This window comes from Neovison vison, chromosome 11 (genome assembly GCF_020171115.1).
Source record: "Neovison vison isolate M4711 chromosome 11, ASM_NN_V1, whole genome shotgun sequence".
NCBI classification, from domain to species: domain Eukaryota; kingdom Metazoa; phylum Chordata; class Mammalia; order Carnivora; family Mustelidae; genus Neogale; species Neogale vison.
The window spans coordinates 160,687,373-160,712,253 of NC_058101.1; the positions used below are offsets into that span (position 1 = coordinate 160,687,373).

Consider the following 24,881-nt stretch of genomic DNA (forward strand, 5'->3'; position numbering starts at 1 on the left):
GAGCTACCTGGGGAAGTTTAAATATGAACTGTGCGACAAAGAACATTTCTGAATTAATGTTAAATTTCTTGGGCATGATAATGTTATTGTGTTTGTGTAAGAGAATACTTCTTAAGAAATTAATGCTAAGTTATTTAGGAGTAAAGCATATGCTGTTTCCAACATATTTTCAAAAGATTTGAGAACTTCAGTGCAGGTCTAAGTGTAAGAGGAGGTAAAGATAAAGCAAATGTGCCAAAATGTTTACAACTGGTGAATATAATTAAAGCACATTTATAGGGGCACCTGAGTGGTTCAGTTGGTAAGCATCTGACTCTTAATTTTGGCTCAGGTCATGATCTCAGGGTGAGACTGGCTCAATGCTCAGCAGGGAGTTTTTCTGCTTTAGATTCTCTCTCTCTCCTTTTCCCTCCCCACCGGTGCACACACTCTCTCTCTCTCTAAATTAAATAAATACATCTTTATTTTTTTAGTAAGATTTTTAAAATTTATTTGAGAGAAAGAGCATGTGCATGTGCCACCATGGTGGGGGCAGAGAGAAGGTAACTCCCTGCTGAGCAGGGAGCCTGATAAAGGATTCCGTCCCAAGACGCTGGATGGTGACCTGAGCCAAAGGCAGATGCCCAATCTAACTGAGGCACCCAGGTGTCCCAATACATACATCTTTTAAAAAAGCAAAAAAGAAAAAGAAAAAAAATTGCAGCCCTCTTCCTTGGGTTTCTTTTCAAAGCCTTTGCAAAGCCTTTCATTGGAACCACACCCCTGGCTTCTACCCCCAAGAAAGAGCTCTTTATTATTTCATTGTATAGATCTAATATTATCTGTCTGACCTCATTTCATATTTAGCTTAGTCCTAAAATCATGAATACACCTACAACGAGGAAAAAAAAATGTCAGACTGGACTTTTCCACCTAACCAGCAGGAAAACCAAGATCTAAGCTGGTATGTTTCTCCCAAACAATTACTGAGACAAAAAAATCTCCCCTACTCTATCTAACACTAGGCTATATAATGACACTCGTAATTGGGGAAGGACTCTTGCCTCTTAAAAAGGACATGTAAGTCTTCTCCATCTCCCATCAAACAAGACACAATCAAACCAAAATTGAAAACTAACTGTTACTCTTTTGTTACTGCTCTAGAACCTACCCAATTCTGGATTAACCAACATTTTATGTGACAATGAAAGTTGCAGAAATATTTTTAATTTTTAATTTCCTGAAGAAAATATCTAATGTTAGATATAAATCAGGTGGGAAGGAAAGAACCACGCACTAAGGAGTCAAAGGCTTGAGTAAAAGTTCTGAAAATTACTAGCTATAGCAGAGACTAACTGTCCTTGAAAGTGGCCATGTCTCCCTTTCCTCCTTTTAGTAAAAAAAGGTACCCTGGTACCCCTTTCCTGCCCAGCAAAACCTCAGAGTTTTCAAGGAAATTAGAGGTTACATTCCTTGGGCTCTCCTAAAGCCACATGACCAAATTCTGAACAATGGGATATAAGTGTAAAATTTCCATGTCACACCCTTACAAAGAAGCTACTTGGCATCCTTGCTTTGTCTTCCTCCTGTGGGCTGAACACAGATGTGAGTCAGATCTGACCATGCAGACAAGAGCATATTAAACACCAAGACAGAAGAAAAGAAACCTGGGGAGCTGGAAAATCTCTACAAAAGCAGCTTATCCACTTTGGACTCCTCTCTACCACTGGAGAATTACGTGAGTGAGAAATTAGCTGATTTTCAGAACCATTAGATGGGTCTTTTCCAGCAGCTTGGACCATAAGAGCTTGTAAGACTGGGTACTTCTCTGGGCCTCATTTTCCTGGTTTACCCAAAACTGGGAAGACTTGTATCAGTGCTGTAACTTCTTCTTAGCTTACTGTATTTTTTTATTTAAAAAAAAAAAGGATGTACATTTAGTAAAATTAAAAACTGAAGTTTCAAATATTTTCAAATAGGATGACATGTGAAAACACTTTGTACAGTTTACCTAACCCTTCAACAAATAATTACAAAATGTCCACCAAGTGCCAGATACTGTTATGTGCCTGAAACTGTTCAAAATGCTAACAATAAAGTGGTAAAACAAAAGAAACAGAGTTCATTCCTTCATAGGAATATAATATATTCCTATTCACATTATATGAATATTCCTATTCATATAATGTGAGAGGAAGCCTATAATAAGCCGGCAAACAATAAATAAACACGATTATTCCAAATAACAGCAAGGTTATCTGAAAAAGAGAAAGAAAAAAAAGCAAATAACACTGAGTTATCTAGGTTTAGGAGGGGAAATCAGTTAATTCACACAGGGCAACACAAAAAATCTGGGTGAAGTCTATTGCAGGGTAAAGGGCAAGTCTGAGGCCTTAAGCAAGAACAAGATGGTGTTTGTTTAGGAACCACCAAGAAAGTCCCAGTGACTTGGAGCTACTATACTAGTGAGCAAAGGAGAGAAAGAAAAGCTCAAACGCAGGCAGAGGCAGTGTGGTATTAAGCGCACAAACGTTATATTACTGATATCAGGGGATGAGTGCTCCTCATGAAAAGGAAGGGAAAAACGATTACTCCCTTAATTCTGTGTGCTAGTTTCAGGAACAACTAATAGTCCCAATACAAAATTATGATCTTAGCTGCCCTTCAATCAGTAAGTGACTATAATCACTTGGGGATAAATGTTTTCATTAATTAAAAGCAATTTTTGGAGTAGAAATAAAACTTAAACTCATTGGAATCCAATAAAGCTAACACCTTCTCTGGTATTTTAGATATGCAAACAAATTTCTCGTGTGTACTCAGTCAACAAATACTTCATGAGGACCTACTGTGTATGCCAGATATGGCTGCAAGCACTTTAAAAACATACAGACCCACTCCTTGTAGAGTTTAATAAATCAGAATACATTTCTAAGTTTAAATATGGTAATAATAAGTTTTTTAAAACCTCACTGCTTTTGGCTGATTCCTTAAAGGTGCCTAAAACTTAGGTTTTGAAAATCCAAGTTAGTATCTTAATTTCTGTCATCTATTGCTGTACTTGAGGGTTAAGAATTCACAACTTTCTAAAGCTTAGTATATTAAAAATACTACACAACCTTAGAATTTAGATCTAAGAAAGCAATTTTCTAAAAAGAAAAATAGAAATATGAATTCTGTGAATTCTCCTTTTTTTTGGTAGATAAGGCGATTATCAAGTGTTTTGGAACATGAAGGAAACAGTACTAGAAACATTTTATTAATACACTTGTTAAACACAGAAATCTGAAACTCAGTTCTCTCCCCCCGCTGGATCCCATTAAAGTGACAATAAATAAATAAGAACAGTTAAAGACTGTAAGAACAATGGAGCATGCAGGGAATGAGCAGAAGGAAAACAATGAATGTGCTAGAAAACAGAAACCACGTAACTAAAAGAATAAAAGCATGTGGAAGGGGTTGCCAAGCAGAGGCAAGCAGTCTCGCCTGGCAGACCCTGAGAAGGGTCAGGAAAGGACAACAGAGAGGAATGGAGCTCAAAACCGGCAAGTGGTTAAAATCTCTGTGTAAGATGCACAGAAACCCCATTCTCATGGAAAAATGACTTTACTTTCGGGGCGCCTGGGTGGCTCAGTGGGTTAAGCCACTGCCTTCGGCTCAGGTCATGATCTCAGGGTCCTGGGATCGAGTCCCGCATCGGGCTCTCTGCTCAGCAGGGAGCCTGCTTCCCTCTCTCTGCCTGCCTCTCCGTCTACTTGTGATTTCTCTCTGTCAAATAAATAAATAAAATCTTTAAAAAAAAAAAAACAAAAAAAAAAATGACTTTACTTTCTGAAGTAGCTGGACCAGAGAAATCAGAGCTGGAGCTGAGGCTGATGGTAAAGTACCAAACTGAAAACAAGATTAAGTGGGAGGACACAAACTAAACAATGAGCTGCTCAAGGCAGGGCTTGAACACACCACCCTGAGACCAAAACCCGTTAGTTCCTCATTCTTAGATGTTACTGACAACCAAGGATCCCTAGATAGCTAGATACTGAGGTCTGCCAACACAAACAAGAAAGAAACTTGAAAGAAATGGATTGCCAAAACCAAAACACTTTTTTAAAAAATTAGCCTTCTCGGGGTGCCTGGGTGGCTCAGTGGGTTAGATAGAGCCTCTGCCTTCAGCTCAGGTCATGATCCCAGGGTCCTGGGATCCAGCCCCTCATCGGGCTCTTTGCTCAGCAGGGAGCCTGCTTCCTCCACTCTCTCTGCCTCTCTGCAGACTTGTGATCTCTGCCTGTCAAGTAAACAAATAAAATCTTAAGAAAAAAAAAAAATAAGAAAGAAAGAAGGATATAGGAAAATAAATACCTGAAGAAACTAGCTGAAAGTCTGAGGAAGGGGACTCCGGGTAGTTACAGGTGAGAAAGACAGAAAACTGTCACTTTTCCTCATAAGCATTTTAAAATTACTGACTTACTGAACTACGCACACGACCTATAGAGAAAAAGTGAAAATCAACTTAAAATAAAACTAAGATTAGGCAAGGAGGGAGAGAAATCCTGATTGGAGATTGAAAAAGTATCTCCCAGGCTAACAAAACAAAAATCAGAAAAATTAAAATAAAAAAGTTAATCATTTATACTTCTAAAAATCTGTGTTAGAGATTATAAAACAACCAATTTAGGAGTGAAGATTTTATTTCCTAAATTCATCTCTTCACAGCACTAGGAAGACAACCTATTTCAAAAGGCAAATGAATTACTGGGACGCTTGGGTGGCTCAGTGGGTTAAAGCCTTGCTTTGGGCTCAGGTCATGATCCCAGGGTCCTGGGAATAATCCCCACATAGGGCTCTCTACTCAGCCTGCTAACCGCCCCCCTCTCTCTGCCTGCCTCTCTGCCTCCTTCTGATCTGTCAAATAAATAAATAAATAAATCTTTTAAAATGAATACATAAATAAAAAATAAAAAGGCAAACTACTAGCAAAAGCAAACCTTTAAGTATACTGAGATATTGACTGGTCTGAGCTAAATTTTAAATACAAACACAAATTTAATTTAACAATTAGGGGTGGCTAACAAGTAGTACACTGTGGTGCAAGCTGCTCTTTTAACAGCTAGTACAAAGCTCCCCAGGAGGTATTTATTCATTTATTGAACAAATGTTAAATGATGTGAGAACAGTACAATGAATCTATTCAGTCTGTCAGAAATGCTGAGTAAGATACTACCCTACTACCTGTTCTCCCTTCCCCTAAAAACCGGCAACAAACTGTCTTTTCCCTGTAAATGTAGACTGCAAACCAAGTGAGCAGCAGTGGCGGCATCATGACCATCACTGGAGTTGAGTTAGAAAAGCAAAATCATAGGCTCCGCCCCAGATCTATAAGCAGAATCATAATCTGCATTTTAATAAGATTTCAGGGAAACTCTTAAGCACATAAAGCTTGAAAGGTACTGATATCCAGCTAATACAGTTCTTTTGACAATAAAATAGTGCACTTCTGAATAAGGAATCACAGAGAGAAATAAGGGTGTTCATTGGTACAATAATATGCACTCTCTCTTCAGACTCTTGTAAAATTTTTTATGGGCTCAACATATATTCATCAGCCTACTCAAGGCCTGGTAAAAGATTCAGATCATCACAGAACATCATAGAAACAGAGAACACTGCCACAGAGGGGGAGGAATAACAGGACTTTTTTAAGAACCTCTCCAGTTTAGGGTCAACAATTCTCATGGGATTTTCCTGAGCTCACACCTTCAGGTGCTTCCCAACTGCACTCCTACCAGCTAGGGGAATATGTAACCACCAGTATGAAGGCTGCTTTGGCTCTAGTGCCCGCTGAAAGCGCCACCACTGATGCAGAGTATCCAGTCACAGGAAAGAACAAAACCATGGAGGAACTTAAGAACAGGAAGAGGAAATTTAAAAAATTAAGCAAGCTTGAACTTTTACTGTAAATTAATCAACCTCATAATCAACGTGCCAGACCTAGCCTAACTCAAAATCTGCTGAAACTAATCTTCCTACTTTTGTCTTTGGATTCCCCAAACTCCCAACTCAACGAAGCTCAAGCTGTATTCATTAATGCAACATGTACTTATCGAAAGTGCCTATAAATCTCAAAAACAACTGGTCGATCTTGGTTTGTGGACTTGAAAAGACATTTATTCTGTTAATTGTTAATCTGTTATTTCTGTTAATCATGCATTAAATAACTAACTGGGCCAACTAAATTTTCTGAGTACTAAGTATATGCCAAAATTAAGCACTCATGTATATTTAATCCTTTAAATAACAATACAAGTACTATTAATCATCCCCATGTAGATAAGAAAACTAACAAACAGCAGTTGTCAAACTTTTTTCTTACACTCTGCCTTCCATTGCCTGTCAAAAACAGACCAAAAAAAACCAACAACAAAAAAAAAGCCACTTCATTTAGAAAGACTTTCCCCTTCTACTCTAGACCCGAATTAGTTCTTTGAGTTTTCATACAACTTTCCTCAGCTATGATGATGGGAGGGGGGAGAGGTTTAGCTATTACAAATGAGTAAGAAAAGCCCTGGCAAGGAGCAACAAAGGACATGAACAGAATCTACATACTTAAACATGCTCAAACAAGTAAGAGGAAAAGGTTTTACTGAATGGCAATATTGTGCTAGACATTGTCATCAGGAAATGGGTACTCCTATTAACTGTTGGAGGAAGTGAAAACCCACACTAACTTTCTAAGGCAATTTAGTAATACATTCTTTAAGCCATAAAAAAAGGTCACATCTTTTGACCAGAACTCCCATGTCTAGAAATATACCCTAAGTAGTAAGATTCTCACAAGGATGTTCATCATAAATTTACAATAGCAAAAACTGTAAAAACCAAAAAGCCCAAATTAAGTACAAAAGCCATTTATCTTCTTAGACATTAACTGGGGGAAAAAAGCATTATACAAAGCTAAACATGTAATGCTTATTTTTAAAATATACATTCACAGTAGAAAAAGGACAGACTGACACCAATATGTTAATAGGTATTACCTTAAAAATGAGGAGATTATGTGTGACTTTATTTTGTTGTTTACTTATCATAGTTTTTTTTTAAGATTTTATTTATTTATTTGACAGAAATCACAAGTAGATGGAGAGGCAGGCAGAGAGAGAGAGGGAAGCAGGCTCCCTGCTGAGCAGAGAGCCCGATGCGGGACTCGATCCCAGGACCCTGAGATCATGACCTGAGCTGAAGGCAGCAGCTTAACCCACTGAGCCACCCAGGCGCCCCTAGTTATCGTAGTTCTAAAGTCAGAAGAACCAAGGTTCAACCTCTGGCTCCCCCGCTCACCATGTGTAACCCTGATCAGGTTACTTTAATTCTTGATTTCCTTATCTATAAAATGAAAATACTATTAAGAACTATCCTCAGAAGCTAGCTGTGATGATTCAATGGTAACACATGCAAACACTTAACACTGGTTGGCAGTTAGCTAAGTTTCTTGAGCACTTTTTTTTTTTTTTAAAGATTTACTTATCTATTACAGAGAGAGAGCGTGCACACACTAAGCACAGGGGTGACGGGCAAAGGGACAGGGGGAGCCAGAGTCTTAAAGCAGACTCTGCCCTGAGCCTAATGCAGGGCTCGATCCCACAATCCCAAGATCATGACCAGAGCCAAAACCAAGAGTCTTAGATCCTCAATCAAGTGTACCACCCAGGTGCCCAGCGCTTACTTTTAAAATATATGTTTATGCTGATATTGAGTTGTTTTTCCTTAAATAAAAAAAAAAATCCGTAATATTAACAAATCATCACATAACAAGAATTTAATGAAGCTGTATTGTCACTAACTTGAGCAGTGTCATTTTACACAACGTTAACTAAATTCCCAAGCGATCTGGTCAAAAATCAGAGATGGTGGACATACGAATAAAAGGAGCTATGCATTTACTGAACAGTCAAAGACTCAAAAGGAGAGGGGGGGAAAAAAAGACACATTTAGGTCTTTAGGATCTAGCATACTTAATAACGTCTAGTTTAGTTCTAAATAAGCACCAAAAACAAAAAACAAAACAAAAAAAAAAACCTGAGTCACTTCAGACATCAGGAACAATTAAGATTCAAATGGAGAAAATTCAAGGTCTAGCTTAATGATGGGAGTATGACACAGACTTCCGCTTCAGGTATCAATGAAACCAAATTATTTTTTAAAGATCAGGGTATCTTGGACATTACTACTTTATTATTAGACATTATTATTTCATAAATTTTACTTAGCTTTAAAGTCTAGTAACTGCACATCTAGATGTGCATTCCAAACACATAGAACCTTCTCAGCAACTCTTCAGAATGAAGCTATAGAGATCACAGGATAGTTAAAAGAAAATGGTAGCTACCTGAGCAATTCATTAGATCCTCTCTAGGACAAGGCCTATATACCTTGCCTATCAGAGATCTCTGGAATGTATTTTCCCACTTTCAAATCTAAAATGATGAACACACTCTGTTAAGTTAAAAACATGCAACTATGAAAAAAAATTTTCATATACATGAAAAAAAAAACCCAGGCAACTATGAAAAACTTCCAAAACCATATATAAGAAATTCATGACAATATCTTTAGGGACAGAGAACCTGGGAGAATCGGGGTAAGAGGGAGACACATACTTTCACTCTATACCACTTGCACTGTTTGAATTTACTATCTGTAGATGTAACCTAAAAAGTTTACTTACTATTATTCATTTGTAAATTTCAGTATACAAGTCAGCATTTATTACTATATTCACAGAACTGTGTAACCATCACTATCTAATTCCAGAATACTTTCATCACCCTTTTAAAGAAATGCTGTATCCAATGACAGTCACATCCCTCACTGGTCTTATCAACCACAAATTTACTTTGTCTTGATAAATTTGCCACTTCTGGGTATTTCATATAAACAGAATCATTTAATATATGGTCTTCTGTGCCCAACTTCTTCAACTTAGCATAATGTTTCCCAAGCTCTTCCATGTTGCAGCATATAACAGCATTTCATTCCTTTCTATGGCTGCATAATATCCCATTGTACAGATACACCACCTTCTATGGCTGCATAATATCCCATTGTACAGATACACCACCTTTTCTGTATGTTTGGTCTGTTTTCACTTTTTGGCTATTACGAGTTATGTTGCTATAAACATTCATGTCTACGCTTTATGGACACATGTTTCAATTCTCTCAAGTATATACCCAAGAAGAGAACTGCTGGGTTGTATGGTTAAATCTATATTTACCTTTTTAAGGGTCTGCCAAATTAACCAAATGCAGGCTTGAAACACACAGAATAGAGGGAAGAGAGAAAAAGGCTTACGGGCAACTACATTTACCTGGAGAGATCACCAGTAATATTCATTTGTAAATTCAACTCACAAGCATTTAAAACCACTGAAAGACATAGTTATATCTTAGAAAAACTTGAGATACATGTGATTCTTCATTTAATTCCAAGAACAACTAAGTATTTCTACTACAGCACCATCTCAACACCAAAAAGCATGTCAACTCAAAAAATGGAAAATAATTAATTATTAAATTCCAAAACTACCTGTAAATTTTTTACATAGGATTAGCCAAGGCTCTCCCAATAATATGAACAGGTTAATACCACAAGCCAGAAAATGTTATGGAAAAAGCTTAGTGTAACAAATTGATGCTCTTAATATACCTAAAGTGAAGGATATATATACCTATTTTCCTCATATTCTCCACAGCACTGGGCACTCAATATATTCTTGTTGATTTGTGGATGAGTAACTATCACTCTACTCTTTCTCTATGAGAACCAGAGATTTATATTTTTAATCAAACAGTATTTTTAAAAACTGAACCACAGAGAAGCAATGGGGAAGACTAAAAAGCAGACAGAATAGTTTTACTCACTCATAATCTTGTGTACAAAATGACAATAAATGTCTACCTCAAAGGCTACTGCAAGAAATACAACTATGATCATTCCTTATACAGGTACCAAATTTCCCTAGTATACTGAAGACTTTGCTTAATTAAAACATGTATGAGGGGCGCCTGGGTGGCTCAGTAGGTTAAAGCCTCTGCTGTCAGCTTGGGTCGTGATCCTGGGGTCCTGGGATCAAGCCCCACATTGGGCCCCCTGCTTGGCAGGGAGCCTGCTTCCCTTCCTCTCTCTCTGCCTGCCTCTCTGCCTACTTGTGATCTCTGTTAAAAAAATAAATAAATAATCTTTTTAAGAAAAATAAATAAAACATGTATGAGATAACATGCCAGCCGTCTTACTGTTAATATAAGGTTTACAATAATGAAAAGTGATTTACAAAATTCATGGTATCTTCTATTTTTAAACTAGAAACTGCAAAACAAATGAGGTAAAACTCTGCTTGGCAGGGAGCCTGCTTCCCCTCTCTCTCTGCCTACTTGTCTCTCTCTGTCAAGTAAATAAATAAATAAGAAATCTTTTAACAAGAAAAAAATTTCGATTTTTCCTTATTCTTATCCTGTAATAGCCTACAGAATGAAGTAATCCATTTCTGGTTTTCAAACCGTTAACCTGGGATAAACAGATTTGTCACACAGCAGTACCCATCTACCTCCTTTAGTATCTTCTGTCCAGGGCTCTCTTTGTCCACCTTCGATCAATTAAAGGAAGGACTTCTGCTGTTCCATCCCCCAGCAATAAATAAAGACTAGAAGCACACACTTGCTATAAGGTAGAAGCAACCTAAAATGTCCATAAATGCATGAATGGATAAACAAAATGTGGTATATATAAACACAATAGAGTATCATTCAGTCTTAAAAAGAAAGGAAATCTTATCACATGCTACAATATGGATGAACCCTGAAGACATGAAGTAAGCCAGTCACAAAAAGACAAATACCATATGATTTCATTTGTAGGAAGTATCTAAGGTAATCAAATTCATAGAAACAACGCAAAATGGAGGACACCAGGGACAGGGGAAGAATCGGGAACTATGAAACAGGTCTAGTTTCAGTTTTGCAATGTGAAAAAGATCTAGAGATAAGTTTCACAACAACGAGAATAGAGTTAACACTACCAAAGTGTATGCTTAAAAATGGTGAATACGGTACACTGTGTGGTTTTTTGTTATGTGCTTTAACAATAAAAAATGCATTAAAAGAATTTATTTTATAAGCTAAAAAATGTTTTGCTTAAAGAACTGGTTCTGTTGCTAGAAAAAAATTAATTCTCCTTTTATGTCAAGGGAGAAAAAGACTAGGAGCAATCCCTTCTCAACTACCAATTCCCATAATAACCATTTTTGCATGCTGCATCCCTAGATAAAGAATTTGACAAGGGGCGCCTGGGTGGCTCAGTGGGTTAAGCTGCTGCCTTCGGCTCAGGTCATGATCTCAGGGTCCTGGGAACGAGTCCCGCATCGGGCTCTCTGCTCAGCGGGGAGCCTGCTTCCTCCTCTTTCTCCGCCTGCCTCTCTGCCTACTTGTGATCTCTCTCTGTCAAATAAATAAAAAAAAAATCTTTAAAAAAAAAAATTTTTGACAAGAATTATTTATTGCCTACAACAGATTTCTCTCTTGAAATAGAGCCTTCCCAATCTACTAGTCAATAAGAATGTATTAAAGATTCCTCTTGGGGCACCTGGGTGGCTCAGTGAATTAAAGCCTCTGCCTTCAGCTCAGGTCATGATCTCAGGATCCTGGGATCGAGCCCCACATCAGGCTCTCTGCTTGGACGGGAGCCTGCTTTCCTTCCTCTCTCTCTGCCAGACTCTCTGCCTACTTGTGATCTTTGTCTGTCAAATAAATAAATAAAATATTTTAAAAAAAATATATTCCTCTTATGCTATTTTAGAAACACATCTATTCCATACCCATAGGTCTCTTACCTTGTGGTAAACTGGAAAAAGAAAGAGACAGCCAACACCAAAAAGGTTCTATTTCCACTCTGAGACAAAGAACACAATACTCTACAATATCAAGCTCTAAAAGTTAGTATTTTTCCAGATCTTTAGAGAATTTAAAAAATTTTCTCACCAATCTTTTTTATCTACTTTGGTGTCTCTCTTAATATGGGCTAATAAAGAAATTTAGATTCCTTCTGAATAAAGTATAAAACAAGCCAAGTGGTTCAAAACCCAATATATCCCTCTAATAGTTTTACCCATGGCTAGAGAGACAGAAGTTTTTCATTAAAATTTTTTAAAAATGGGAATACACTAAAACTGTCAAGTCCTCTATCTTAAAGATCCATACCTCTAATATCATAGCAGAAACAATAAGTACTAAAAGGATTCCTAAGAAAAAGATTACCCTCCTAACAGTCTAAAAGCTATTATTTCCATATAAAATAATCTCAACTCTTCCATATTTCAGTAGGCATATAGCCATAGGCAAAACTTTAGGTTAAAGCAGAGGTACTTAAATAGGATCACTGGTCCATGAACTTCCCTGAACTGGATAGAAGAGATCATTTAAAGATTTCAGAAGAGAAAATCTCAGTTGATACTAGAAACTTCAGAGAGGGAATCAACCAAAAGAAACTAAAAATTACAAAAGTACTACCTCTGGTACAGTGGGTTATAGAAAAGCATTTCATCATGATTTCCCAAGGAATCCACATATGATGCAGGTGAAGACCTGGGTGACATCTGACAACTACTGCTAAAATTAACTAAACACATGTTATGAAAAGTAAGGTTTTTTTTTCCCAATTTATTTATTTTCGAAAAGTAAGTTTTTAACAAACTCAACATTTAAACACGGATTGGGAAATTGGTGAAACCAGTTTTAAAAGGTGTTATGTACTTTGACAAACGTTCTCTGAAGGATAGAAAAACAGCCACAAAAATACTGAAAATACTAAACAATAAATGGGATTGGGAAATTCAGCAACTGCTTTAAAACAAATTACGCTGTACTTAAAGTAAAATTTAGGAGTACCTGGCTGGCTCAGCAGGAAGAGCATGCAACTCTTAATCTCTGGGCTGTGAGTTTGGGCCCCCCATTGGGTGTAGAGATTACTAAAATATAAATAAATTTAAAAAATAAAAAATAAAACTTAAAGAAAACACTGTTCTCTCTCCCCTTCCTGCCTATAGTAATGAAGAGTTGGGAACCACAAAGTTACCATGCCAATTTTATGCCTTTCTTCCAAGAAAAAACAACACATCAAACTGCTACATACTGGCCTCAAAATTAAACACAATGCCAAGGTCACCAACTCATTTCTAATAACCAGGCACCAACCCAGAAATGGCATCATACCAGGGAAAAGCCCTAAAAAAACTTTAAGCTAAAGTATTTTGGCAAATATGTACTAGTATGTAATCTCTGCAAGGGAGGTAAATTTAAAAATAGGTATTTTAAAGTCCTAAAGGTATCCTTCCTTCACCAAGATCACCAGATGAAAGAGCTTAAGGCAGATCTAATTTGGTATCTAAAGAACAGCAAGAGAGTAGGCTGAAACAATAAGTCACAGGAAAGCTTTTATACAAAGCTTTAGACTTTCATGCACAAAAGCAGCATACTGCTCTGATCACTTATCTTATAGTCTGTGAGACTCTTTTAAAGCATTAATACAGTGAAGCCTATTAAGAGACTAAACCAACTGCTGTCAAGTATTTCTGGATGTCAGGATTTCCTTACACTTAAAATCTGAGGACCCCTAAGGCCTTCCAAATTTTCAAGTATTTGTCGATTTAAAAATATTAGTGATAAACCCTACACATTAACAAAAAAAAAAAAAAAAGAAAAAGAAAAATGACTTTACTTTCCCGCAAAAAAATGGCACTGTTTTACCCTGCTGCAAATCTCTTTAATGTGTGGCTTAACAGAAGACACCTAGATTCTCTTAACTGCTTCTGCATTCAATATACTGTGTTATGTTGATTAGATATATGAAGAAAACAACCTCATTCAGGTATGTGGTTGAAAAAGCAGGAGTATCTTAATAGGCCTTTCAGGTTACAGATATCCCTTTGACACTACACCAAAACTGGACAAGTGATAGTTTTTTGAAGGTTTGTGGAATCTGAAACCATTTATCAGTCATGTGTTACATTAAAATCCAATGCTGTATGATGCTTTTACTTATGCATTTTTTAAACATCACAGGCATTGGATAGTTTTAAAACACTGATTGAGTCATCCAAATATTCAGAGGTTCCAAATGTTGACACATTTCATCACATTAAATCAAAAAATTGCAATCATTAATATTACAGGTCTCATCTGAAACATCTTTCATATTGGTTAAGTTATCCAACTCAGGATGGCACATACATGTTTTCTAAAATTCTCCCTTTGCTTGAAAGCTTAAAATTTTATCGTGGGCAACAAGTATTGTCCACTGAGGCAACAAATTCACTGTTTACTTGAGAAAATGTCTGCCAAATATCCAAGTCTAAATAACCATCATTTATTTATCATTAGTTCTAACAAAATAATGTTCCATGAAAGGAGGAGCTAATTAAACGAGCTCAAAACCCAAGTAAGTGCACCAACGCTTTTCCTCCAGACAACATGTACTCTGGTCTGTAACATTAGTGCCGTGGTGTATATCTCATTTTGTCACACAGAATGTTTAACAGACATGTACTCAAGAATCAAGATTTAATAAAGTTCATTTTTACGGTTTCATCAAAAAAAAATCCTGTGTAAAATTGGCATTTTCAAACTGCTGGTACATGGTGAAAATTATTACCATGACTACTGGGGCCAGTTGCTGCCAAGGCCTTGATTCACTAAGATACCAGCAGCTTTACCCATATTGTTTTTGTACCACTGCTGCACATGTCAACATTGTCAAAAAAACATTGACAAAAAAACATTGTCAAATATATTATAATGCAAACAGTTTTGACTTCATGGACCTTTTAAAAAAGTTGAGGGGTCACCAGACCACACTCTAAAATAGCTGTTTTGATAATGGTTATGGACCCTCTCTAACCAGAAAAGTGCACAAAAGTACAAATATATACACTCCTTTTTTTTTTTTTAAAAGATTGTTGAGGGTGTGTGCACACATGTGAGCACACTGGGGCAGAAAGAGAAGGATGTCTCACTGGGCAAGAAGCCTGATGCAGGAGTCGATTCCAGGACTCTGGGATCATGACCTGGGCTAACGGCAGACACTCAACTGACTGAGCCACCCAGGAGCCCTAAAACCATTAGAATTTTATGTGATATCCCAAAAACTGTCTTTCATAATTTTATTTAGGTCTTTATTTGGGGAATATTTAGACTCTACAACTGAATTTTTTTTCCCCAAAGAACCAGTCTGTAAGTCTAAATCCTACCAAAAATAAACAGGAAGTAAACTGTTGAAAGATGCAATGCACGTGGACATGGATATGCACTGGACATGCAATGCATATCCAAATTCCATTAAAAAAAAAAGGCTTCATGTAATAAAATCATATCCTAAAATAACTTACTATAAAAAAAATCGACACTGTAATATGGAGATAAGGGAAGATATACTTGTTTTAAAATATTATAAATTTAAAATTATTAAGTCAACAATATTAAATGAAAATGTACAAAAAATAATATCCATACATATTTGAATTTTTAGTATTTAATACTTCCACAAGTAAAATTTAAGCAAGTAATAGATTACCAGGTATTGCTACTGCAAAAAAAAATTAGGAAAACTTCCTTCCTGTTGCACTTTAAAATGATGAACTTGGTTTTCTAGTGCTGAATCCAGATTTTAAAAACAAAATCAGTAATGCTTCTACTACTAAATACAAAGGACTGAGAAGGGATCAAGTGATACATAAATGGGTTGATGATGTTGGGTGATGGGGGTTCAATACACTATTCCATACACTTTCCATAATATTCAAAATCTCCCATAATGAAGTGTTTTTTAAAAAAAAAACACAAGTACAAAAAAATAAAAATAAAAGCGCAAATACAAAAAGAACCAGACTAATTAAAAACTGGCCAATTACTACCTTCAGGACAAATGAAGGGATGCACAAGAAATACTGCAGTCTTGGGTCAGCAGTGAACATCCACATGGCCATCATAATGTAAGCACTGACTTCTAATTTAATCATATACATGGTATGGTTAAATTAGGGTATGGGGATGATAAACTGGTGTATGGGGTGATGGGGTGATAATATTAATAGCTTAATTTTCACCTACTAGAGGAAAGTCAATTGGAAATGTCTAAAATGTATGAGAAAAAGAAGTTATCACTTTATTCACAAAATATTAAGCAACAGGGAATAGTGGAAGAGGTGAATATAATCGCCTTTAGAAGGACGAGGGAGGATTAGGGCGTGGATGAAGGTAGGGACTGCCAGTTTTCACTCTAAACCCTTTCTAACACAGTACTGATTTAAAAACATACAGACAGACAGACACACACACAATTTTTGAGGGTGAAATGTAACAAATACAGAAAATCAAAAATCAAAAGAGAAATGTCCAGGATAATCAGTTAATCACTACAGCCACCACCCAGTCAAAACACTACCTCCATGAGGCCCCCAGATTCCTTCTCAAGAACAACTCCCTTCCATCACTTAAAAGTAACCACAACATACTGGCTTTTATAGCAATTATTTTGTAGCTATTCTTTAAAGTTTACCACTTTAGTATGTGTCTCTAAGGCTATGGTTAGTTTTGAATGTTTTTCAAACTTTGTATTAGTGGACTCAAAGAATATGTATAAAACACATATATACCATCTCTTCACTTTGGCTGAGGAGAAATTCTTAAATTCCCCAGTTTTCTCATTTTCCAACTCTTCCTTACTTGCCATAAATGTTCCAACAATAACAGCTAAACCCTTACAACGCTTTATGTGCCAAGTTACTGTTTTATGCATATGAACTCATTTAATCACCAAACAACAGCGTAAGGAAGATTTTATTGTGATCTTCATTTTAGAGAGAAGAAAACAGGCACAAAGAGGTGAATTAATTTGCCCAAGATTACCCAGCTAGCAGAGGACTGTATTATGTAGAGGATGCAATTATGTAGCCTAGCACCAGTGTCTGTGCTACCTACTATCTCATGAGAGCAAGTTGTCAATAAAGGAAATTTTTCAAGTATGGAATATGATAAAATGTTATTACCACTACCACAAAGATTAAAAGGAAAACTGCAGGAGGGGTGCCTGGGTGGCTCAGTGGGTTAAAGCCTCTGCCTTTGGCTCAGGTCATGATCCCAGCATCGGGCTCTCTGCTCGGCGGGGAGCCTGCTTCCTCCTCTCTGTCTGCCTCTCAGCCTACTTGTGATCTGTCTGTCAAATAAATAAATAAAATCTTAAAAAAAAAAGGAAAACTGCAGGATTAGAGATTGTCTGAGTGATAGAGACTTTAGTACCTCACCCTTCTCCCAAACCAAGAGCTATACCAAAGATAAACCACTTAAAAGTGCCTGAGGAGGGTCGACTCGGTGGCTCAGTCCTTAGGTGTCTACCTTCGGCTCAGGTCATGAACCCAGGGTCCTGGGATTGAGCCCCACACTGGGCTCCCTGTTCTAATAGAAGCCTGCTTCTCCCTCTGCCACTTCCCCTGCTTGTGTTCCCTCTCTGTGTCTCTGTCAAACAGATAAAATCATTAAAAAAAAAAAAAAAAAGTGCCTGAAGAGACCTATGCATAGAATAAGTATCCCAATAAGGGTACCCCATCAACCAAAGACCAATCACAGTTATCTGGTCAAACATAAAAATTCTTAGTTCTGCAATGCACTTAATGACAAATTCTGAGCCTTCATTAAGTCCAATAAAGACTTCTTTGTAAATTAAGGCCCCCAGGAGCCCAGTATCTCATACAACTTAACTTACCGGTAGTAATAATGTTGGGCTCTTTCTTCTCTAAAACATCTTTGAGAGTTAACAAGATTAGCATATAAGCAACAACAGAAATCTAATCCAGTCCTGTCATCTTAAGGCTAAGCTTACTGGAACCCAAAGAATCACTTATTCCAAGTGACATACACTTGTTTGTCCCCAGGATAAAAACTCAAAGTCTCCTAACTTCTATTACACAGCTGTAGAACATCAATCCAAGTAAATACATCCATGACATCCAGAGTATACCACCATCATCTTTTCAATGGATCTCTCTCCCTTTCAGAATCTCGTAATAGTAATCACACTTCTTCATTCAACAAATACTCAACATTTACTGATGTGCCAGGCACTGTTCTAAGCACCGTAATTTGTATAGTATACTCTGCATAGAGCAGATGCATTGGTCCTACACAGTGTAACAGCAGAGATTTAGGGTAAATTATAAATAAGAAGGGCTATAAAGAAAGATTTTTTAAATATTTCCACGAAAGGAAGGTAAGAAAAAGAGTTACAGACACGACCTGAAGAATTCTAATAAGTGATAAATTGTGGGATGACTGTAAGGCATTCCGAGGTGGGAACAGCAAAAAAACAAAGACCCAAGAGTAAGACTGTACAAGACTTGTTTGAGAAACAGCAACCATTTAGCTGGATCTTAACCTGTATTAGCAGGTTATTAGAGAAACAGGGGACATACTGTTGAAAGATCTCGTATTCTACGCAGAAATATCTGAATGTAATTCATAATCCTAGGGAAGCAGTGACCACTTAAGATTTCTGAGGAACATAAAACTGGGACAGCATTTAAGATTAACTTAGAAGCAAAACACAGAACAAGAAGCAGGGAACCATTTAGGAAGTTACTGCAATGTGGATGAAAGATACCGAGATCCTGAACTAAGAGAAGTTGGGTATGGAAAGAAGACTAAAGCATTACAAAAGTAACAATGGTATGCCATGACAACTAGCTGCATGTAGGAGGGGAAAGACAATCCAGAGCCTTTGATGGGAAAGAACTTGCAATACATCATTAACAGAAAAAAGGTAAGCTAAACTGAAGATTTAGCTAGATGTAACCTGTTTAGAGATTACAGTCTCATAAACCAAGGGGGAAAACTTTAATTTTATTTGAGAAACGCTAATCTTCCCTTAGGAATATAAACATAATAGACCATGACATGGAAACTACAGTATGCAAAAAAAAAAAAAAATTAAAGGAGTATAGTGTGAAAATTAGGGGCTTTTTTAAACTTACTACACTAGCATAAACTTAGGTACTTGACTTAAGTCATGTTTTTATTAAAATACACATACCAAGCCTCAGCATGCTAAGATGCTAGGAATGCACTGTATGTTAAAGTTTATTTAACAACCTCAAAAAAAAAAAAAAATCATTTAATGAATCAGTAGCAAGGGGCACCTGGATGGCTCAGTGGGTTAGGCTGCTGCCTTCAGCTCAGATCATGATCTCAGGGTCCTGGCATCGAGTCCCACACTGGGCTTCCTGCTCAGCGGGCGGGGGGGGGGGTGCCTATCTCTCTCTCTTTTTCTCTCTCTGCCTGCCTCTCTGCCTACTTGTGATCTCTGTCAAATAAATAAATAAAGATCTTTAAAAAAATGAGTCAGTAGCAAAATGTAGCTACTAAGTATTAACAGAATAGAACTATAACTGATCCCATCATACATATCACAAACCATCATTTGATTCCAAGTTAGGTAAGTTTAGAACCATCAATTTCTTTTAATTAAAACCCATGTGGTCTCTTTGCCTACTGTTTAAAAAAAAAAACTACGAGCTCCTTCAGGGCAGGGTTTATGTCCCAGATACCTTGCAGCCCCACAGCTCAACATTTCGGAACCCCTCAACATATCTTTGCTATAAAAAATAAGTGGAAATCAACCCAGGAATAATTTCCAAGTATACAGCACTCTCATAACTTGAGTATTATACAACAGCACAAATGATCCAGTATTCAGTGGCTACTATTCAACAGGTAATGGAATTACAAAATGAGTAACACATGAGTCCTCCCTTGAACTTATAGGATTTCTCTCAACAAATCAACCACCACAAGCTTCACCAGAAAACCTTGATTTGCGCTATTTATGCGACCATCAGTGAGTCTCTTTAAGATTTCTCGTTTCTCATCTGAAAAACAGATGAGGATTCAACAGAAATGTGATAGTGCTCCATAAAGTATCACAGGTACAATGTATGCCAGCTGGCTCCTCAAAGAACACCAAACTGATCAAACACTTCACTGATAATGACACTGACACAGGCAAATCCAAGCATTTGACTGGGTCAACATAAGTCTATCATCCTACCATTACTTGAAGAAATCCTCAAAACTAACAGTACTGCAGATAGTAGGTTAGAAATAGGATCTTAACGAGAACAATACAATCTATAGAGGATGATTTATAAACTTAAGGGACACTTTTTAAAATTAAAAGTACATTTTAATTCATTTGAGTTTTGTTGGAAAATTCCTACCATAATTCAAGACAGAATACCATTAAAATTCAAACTTTAAACAATATTTCTGAACAATGAAATGATACAACTACTTTATGGGAAATAATGCCTCCAGCACCTAAAACCATCTCAAATGAGTGCAAAACTGACATTTCCAAACTTGAAGTTTTTGAAATACACGAAATAAATTTGGGAGAAGAATTAAGACTTAAGTAGTTTATCTGATCAAACCTAGCTTCTAACCACAAAAGAATAGGCTCCCCAGAACCATGGTTGTTTCCTTACCCACCTAAATTTATCATTATCAGACAATAAAATGTATCATTTGAGCCATCATTTCTTTACAGAAATGTCAATCAACACCACACAATGAAAGCAGGCAAGTTAAACACTAAAAATCTTACCTCAAAAATGAAAGACAGTCATTCAAAAATGTCTGAGGTAAATGTTGATGCCTTTTTTAACATAATTATCTAAAAATGATGCCTGAACATGAAAATGCATCACCATTTATTTGTACATGAAATTTACAGTCAAGAAATCTTTACAATATGAAACTTAGATTTTTCTTGTGACAGTTTTATATACATCATACTCTAGTACCTTCACTTAACAGATAAAAAGTAATGATATAAAGTATTAATAATAAAAGACTAAAGACCATTTTCCAGAAAAGTGACTTTTAAAACTGTTCCTCCATTGCTCAGACAAAAAACTCAGTCTGTTCTTAAAGTGTAACAGATCTAGCTGGAAAGAAATCATTCAGTAATCAAGATTCTGACTCCATATTCAAATTTTGCATTATTAAGTGCTTTCTTACCTTCTGCTACATCATCATCTACTGCTCCTTTCACCTGAGAAAAACACCACTGAATATCGTTCCCTCCTCCAGCTCCTGGAAAAAGAAAACATAGCAATTAAAACTGAGTCCTGTTCATGTTTACTCTCGTAAACACAGAGATGGTATCCATGGTTGGCATGATACTAATAGCCTGGTACTGCCCACACATACAACCACCAGCCCAGAGCACTAACTTGGAAGGAGGTTAGTCTCCAATAACTGGTAGTGCATTTAAAAAAAAGAGAGCGAGATTCCAGGTATGAAATGTCTGAAGGCCACATACTATCATTAACACTGCATATGTGTTTAAAACTTCCATTTTCCCTTCCCCTCAAATACAGTAAAAGCCTCACAGTCACCCAAGACCTACCAGAGAAAAGTAAATACCAAAGTCAGACAGTTTTCCTTTAACTTTATAAAAGCTGGCAGAAGGGTTAATAAGGTTAAACTACCATAAAACATGGAATGAAGAGAAAACTTCAGGAACATTACAGCTTGGGTGAGGAGTAATGATTCATATGAACCCAATCACCAAAGCGCACACACAGCAAACACAACACTCACCACCCATTTCTTTGCATTTCATTACCAGCAAATCACTGGCTCCAGACGGGAAAAGAAATCGAAATAAATGCTGGTGAGGAGGCTGTCAGAGGAAGCTTGTTTTGCCTCCTTTCACCTTATCCCTCAGAACCCAGAGGGCCTTGCAAAGAATTTCCCTAGTTTGTCATCATCTAATGCAAAACAATTTTTATTTAGCTTAATTATTCAACAAGGCCAAAGAGCAACTTGTTTACAGCAAAACATAGGTCAATCCAACACGTTAACTTTTTTGAAGGTTTATTTAAAGGTTATCTAAATACTGTAAAAAGCATGGAAAATTGGTTTAGTTCCTGAATGTCTCTATTTCACTTCCAAGCACTGTGGAGAAAATGTCCCGGATCTATGGAGGAAGAAACTGAATCAACACCTAAAACTGGTTCTTAGAAAAAGGAAGACATTCAGCAACACCAAAATGTATAAAAATCACTCTCAAAGCAATTATCTTTCTCTTCCTTCACCTTCATTCCTTGCTAAATATTCCAAACTGGATTTCTCTATGCAACCTCCCCCCACCCCAAGCTTTTACCTAAATCTCTCCCCCCTTGGCTATTTACATCATTGAACTCCACAACTATTTTAACTAACTCTACGAAACCCTTTTGGGAAAAGGACATCTGCACAAAAACTAACATACAAAACGCAAAGTTTAAATTACATTTTTCATGCAACTTGGTCTATTAAAGACCTTGCACTCTTGGGCACGAAGGTTAAGAAACCAAAGGGAACGAGTTCAAGACAAAAAAAATTCAGGCTTATGGTCTCAAAAATATACGTACCCACAGTGGGGGGGGGGAATACACATAGATCCCCAATGTATTTCAACTTGCAAAGTACTCTTCCTTCTCAGTACAAAATACATTAATATGTACACCCAAGAAGGCTTGCAGCAAGGGAAAAAACAGGAATTGTATTAAGGAAAAACCCTAAAAAAAGCCCCGGGGAGCTGGGGGGAAACCGGGGAGAGCGGGGTTTATAACCGGCTCTTCCAAGCAGTAGGGACAAATCTGCACTCGCCCCCACCCCGCCCCACCCACGCCTTACCCCCCGGCTCGCCAGCACACACCCCACCCCCACCCGTGCCAAGGTTCCAGCCCTCATTTTAAAAGCCATTTCTGTATCACAACGACCCCTTGCCTCAGCAGAACCCTCCCCACCCCCACCCCACCCCACTTGACCAATTCCCTAAAATCCAAGGGGCGCCCCGTGGCTCTACGAGAGGCACAGGCGGTCGCTAGGGGGTGATGGAGGGAGAAGGAAGGAAGCGGTGCCTTGTCAGTGGACGAGGGTGATTTCTCCTTTACCTGCCATGTTGCGCTGCAAATGGTGACCCTGCTGGGTTCCTCGGGGTCTCTGCTTCCTGAACTCACCCCCCTCACCTGGGGATGGGGGGGTAGAGAGGGCGGATGGCGGCGGATGGCACCTGTGGGGGGAAAGGGCGGGGGTCAGGGGAGAAGGAAGGAGGGGCGAGCAGATCAGCCAGCAGGATGGTGGATTTCGCTCTGGGGCTTCCCCGCTCTCGCTCTTTCTCTAGCGGCGGCGGCGGCAGCTACGACAGCGACGGCGGCGGCAGCGGCAGGGGTAGGCGACTCCACTTTCAAAATGGCGCCGGCTGGCCTGGCCAGTGACGTCACCCGGGGGCGGAGCGGCCGGGCCGGGCCGGGCCGGGCCAGGCCGGAGGGGCGGGGCGGGGCGGGGCGGGGCGAGGGCCGGGGCGGGAACCGGAGGGGGAGGGGCGGGGAGCCGCCGGCCTGACTCCGGGTCCCCGCCCCTTCCTCCCCCGCCCCGCGCGCTGCGTCCCCGCGGGCCTGCCCTGCGCCGCGCCCTATCCCGCGCGCTGTTGGTCTGAGGTCCTGCAGTGCCCCGTCTGCCCTCCGTCCCCGGCCCGGTCCGCTGTCCTGTGCACATCGCAGTGTCCCAAACCCTCGCGCCTGTGCCTGGACTCCGGAACGGGCTCAGCCGTGCCGTTACCATGCTCGCTCGCGGGGATTCGTGGGATCCTGTGTCTTTGAGCGTACCGTGTTTCTACTTAAAATAGTGACTCTGTAGCCAATGAAAAAAAGGACGGGGGTGGGGGGCTGGATAGACTTGGCGGCTCGGCCGAGGGAAGAGTTCGCGGGTCTGAGAAGGACGCAGCTGGCCTGGTTCCATATGGGTGAATTAAATACCTTCTCATGGGCCCCGGGAACCGAGGCAAGAGTCCTTGGCGACTGAAAGCAGTTGAGGGTTTCTGAACAGAAAGCGGAGTTTGCTGGTAGCAGACATGGCGGAAAAAGTGGCCCCGGTCGGTCCAGCTGAGAGAGTGGAAGCGGTGGTTAAGCCAAGAGCTGGGCTCTGAAGCCAGGCTGCCAAACGCGGACGCCATGCATGAGATGAGGTTAACATTCCTACCTCATAGGATTGTTTCAAAGATTAAATGACCTAATTAGAATACATGATGAATGTTTGCCGCCGTTATTGTTAGATTTGTGTTGAAAGCATCTTCAACAGAGTTAAGAGGTACAAGGGGAAAAAAAAAAAAAAAAACAGGAGACACTAGTCATCATCCAAGAGGGTTAGCATAGGTACCTCATTGAAAGATGCATTAACGATGCAATCGCTATATCCTACTGGACACTTCACATATCTCAGTCCCCGCAACACTCCTAGGATACAGATATGCATATTTTGCACATGACCAGCACCTGTAAAAATATCCGGAATTTGACCTTAAGGCTGAAAGGAGTGATCAGGCGTTCAGGGACTAAGGGAGAGTTAACAATTTTTTACATCTCCTCCTCATAGCTCCACTTCTACCTTGGTCTTGATTGCTAGAACAGTTCGACTGTAAAACAAGTTTCAAAACATCCACACAGGGGTGCCTGGGTGGCTCAGTGGGTGAACCCTCTGCCTTTGGATCTGGTCATGATCTCGGGGTCCTGGGATGGAGCCCCACGTTGGACTCTGCTGGGCAGGGAACCTGCTTCCTCCACTGCGTCTCTGCCTGCTTGTGATCCCTGTCAGTCAAATAAATAACTAAAATCTTTAAAAAATAAAAATAAAACAAAACATATCCACACAGAAAAACTGCACCATTGGACTATTATTCCTCCATTTCTATCTTAGTATTTCTCCCTTAACCAGTGAATAAGCAAACTAAAAATCCACACTGTATTTGTCCTCTTTCAGCTACCT

At 38.6% G+C, this 24,881-nt stretch overlaps 1 protein-coding gene across 2 annotated transcripts in view; it reads right to left on the bottom strand.

Moving 5' to 3' along the window:
* PPP2R2A (protein phosphatase 2 regulatory subunit Balpha) overlaps nt 1-23,714 on the bottom strand; it is an 88,716-nt gene extending 65,002 nt beyond the window's left edge. Inside the window, exons 1-3 of one of the 2 annotated variants that reach the window (XM_044225118.1) lie at nt 23,679-23,714; nt 23,012-23,130; nt 21,087-21,161 (exon numbers count right to left, since the gene is read on the bottom strand). In XM_044225118.1, the coding sequence (XP_044081053.1) occupies nt 21,087-21,161; nt 23,012-23,018 (82 nt within the window). In that variant the 5' untranslated portion in view covers nt 23,019-23,130; nt 23,679-23,714. Of the gene's footprint in view, nt 1-21,086; nt 21,165-23,011; nt 23,131-23,678 lie in introns of those variants that run through there. The other variant, XM_044225119.1, reaches the window with a different exon arrangement.
* Nucleotides 23,715-24,881: the final 1,167 nt, after the last annotated feature.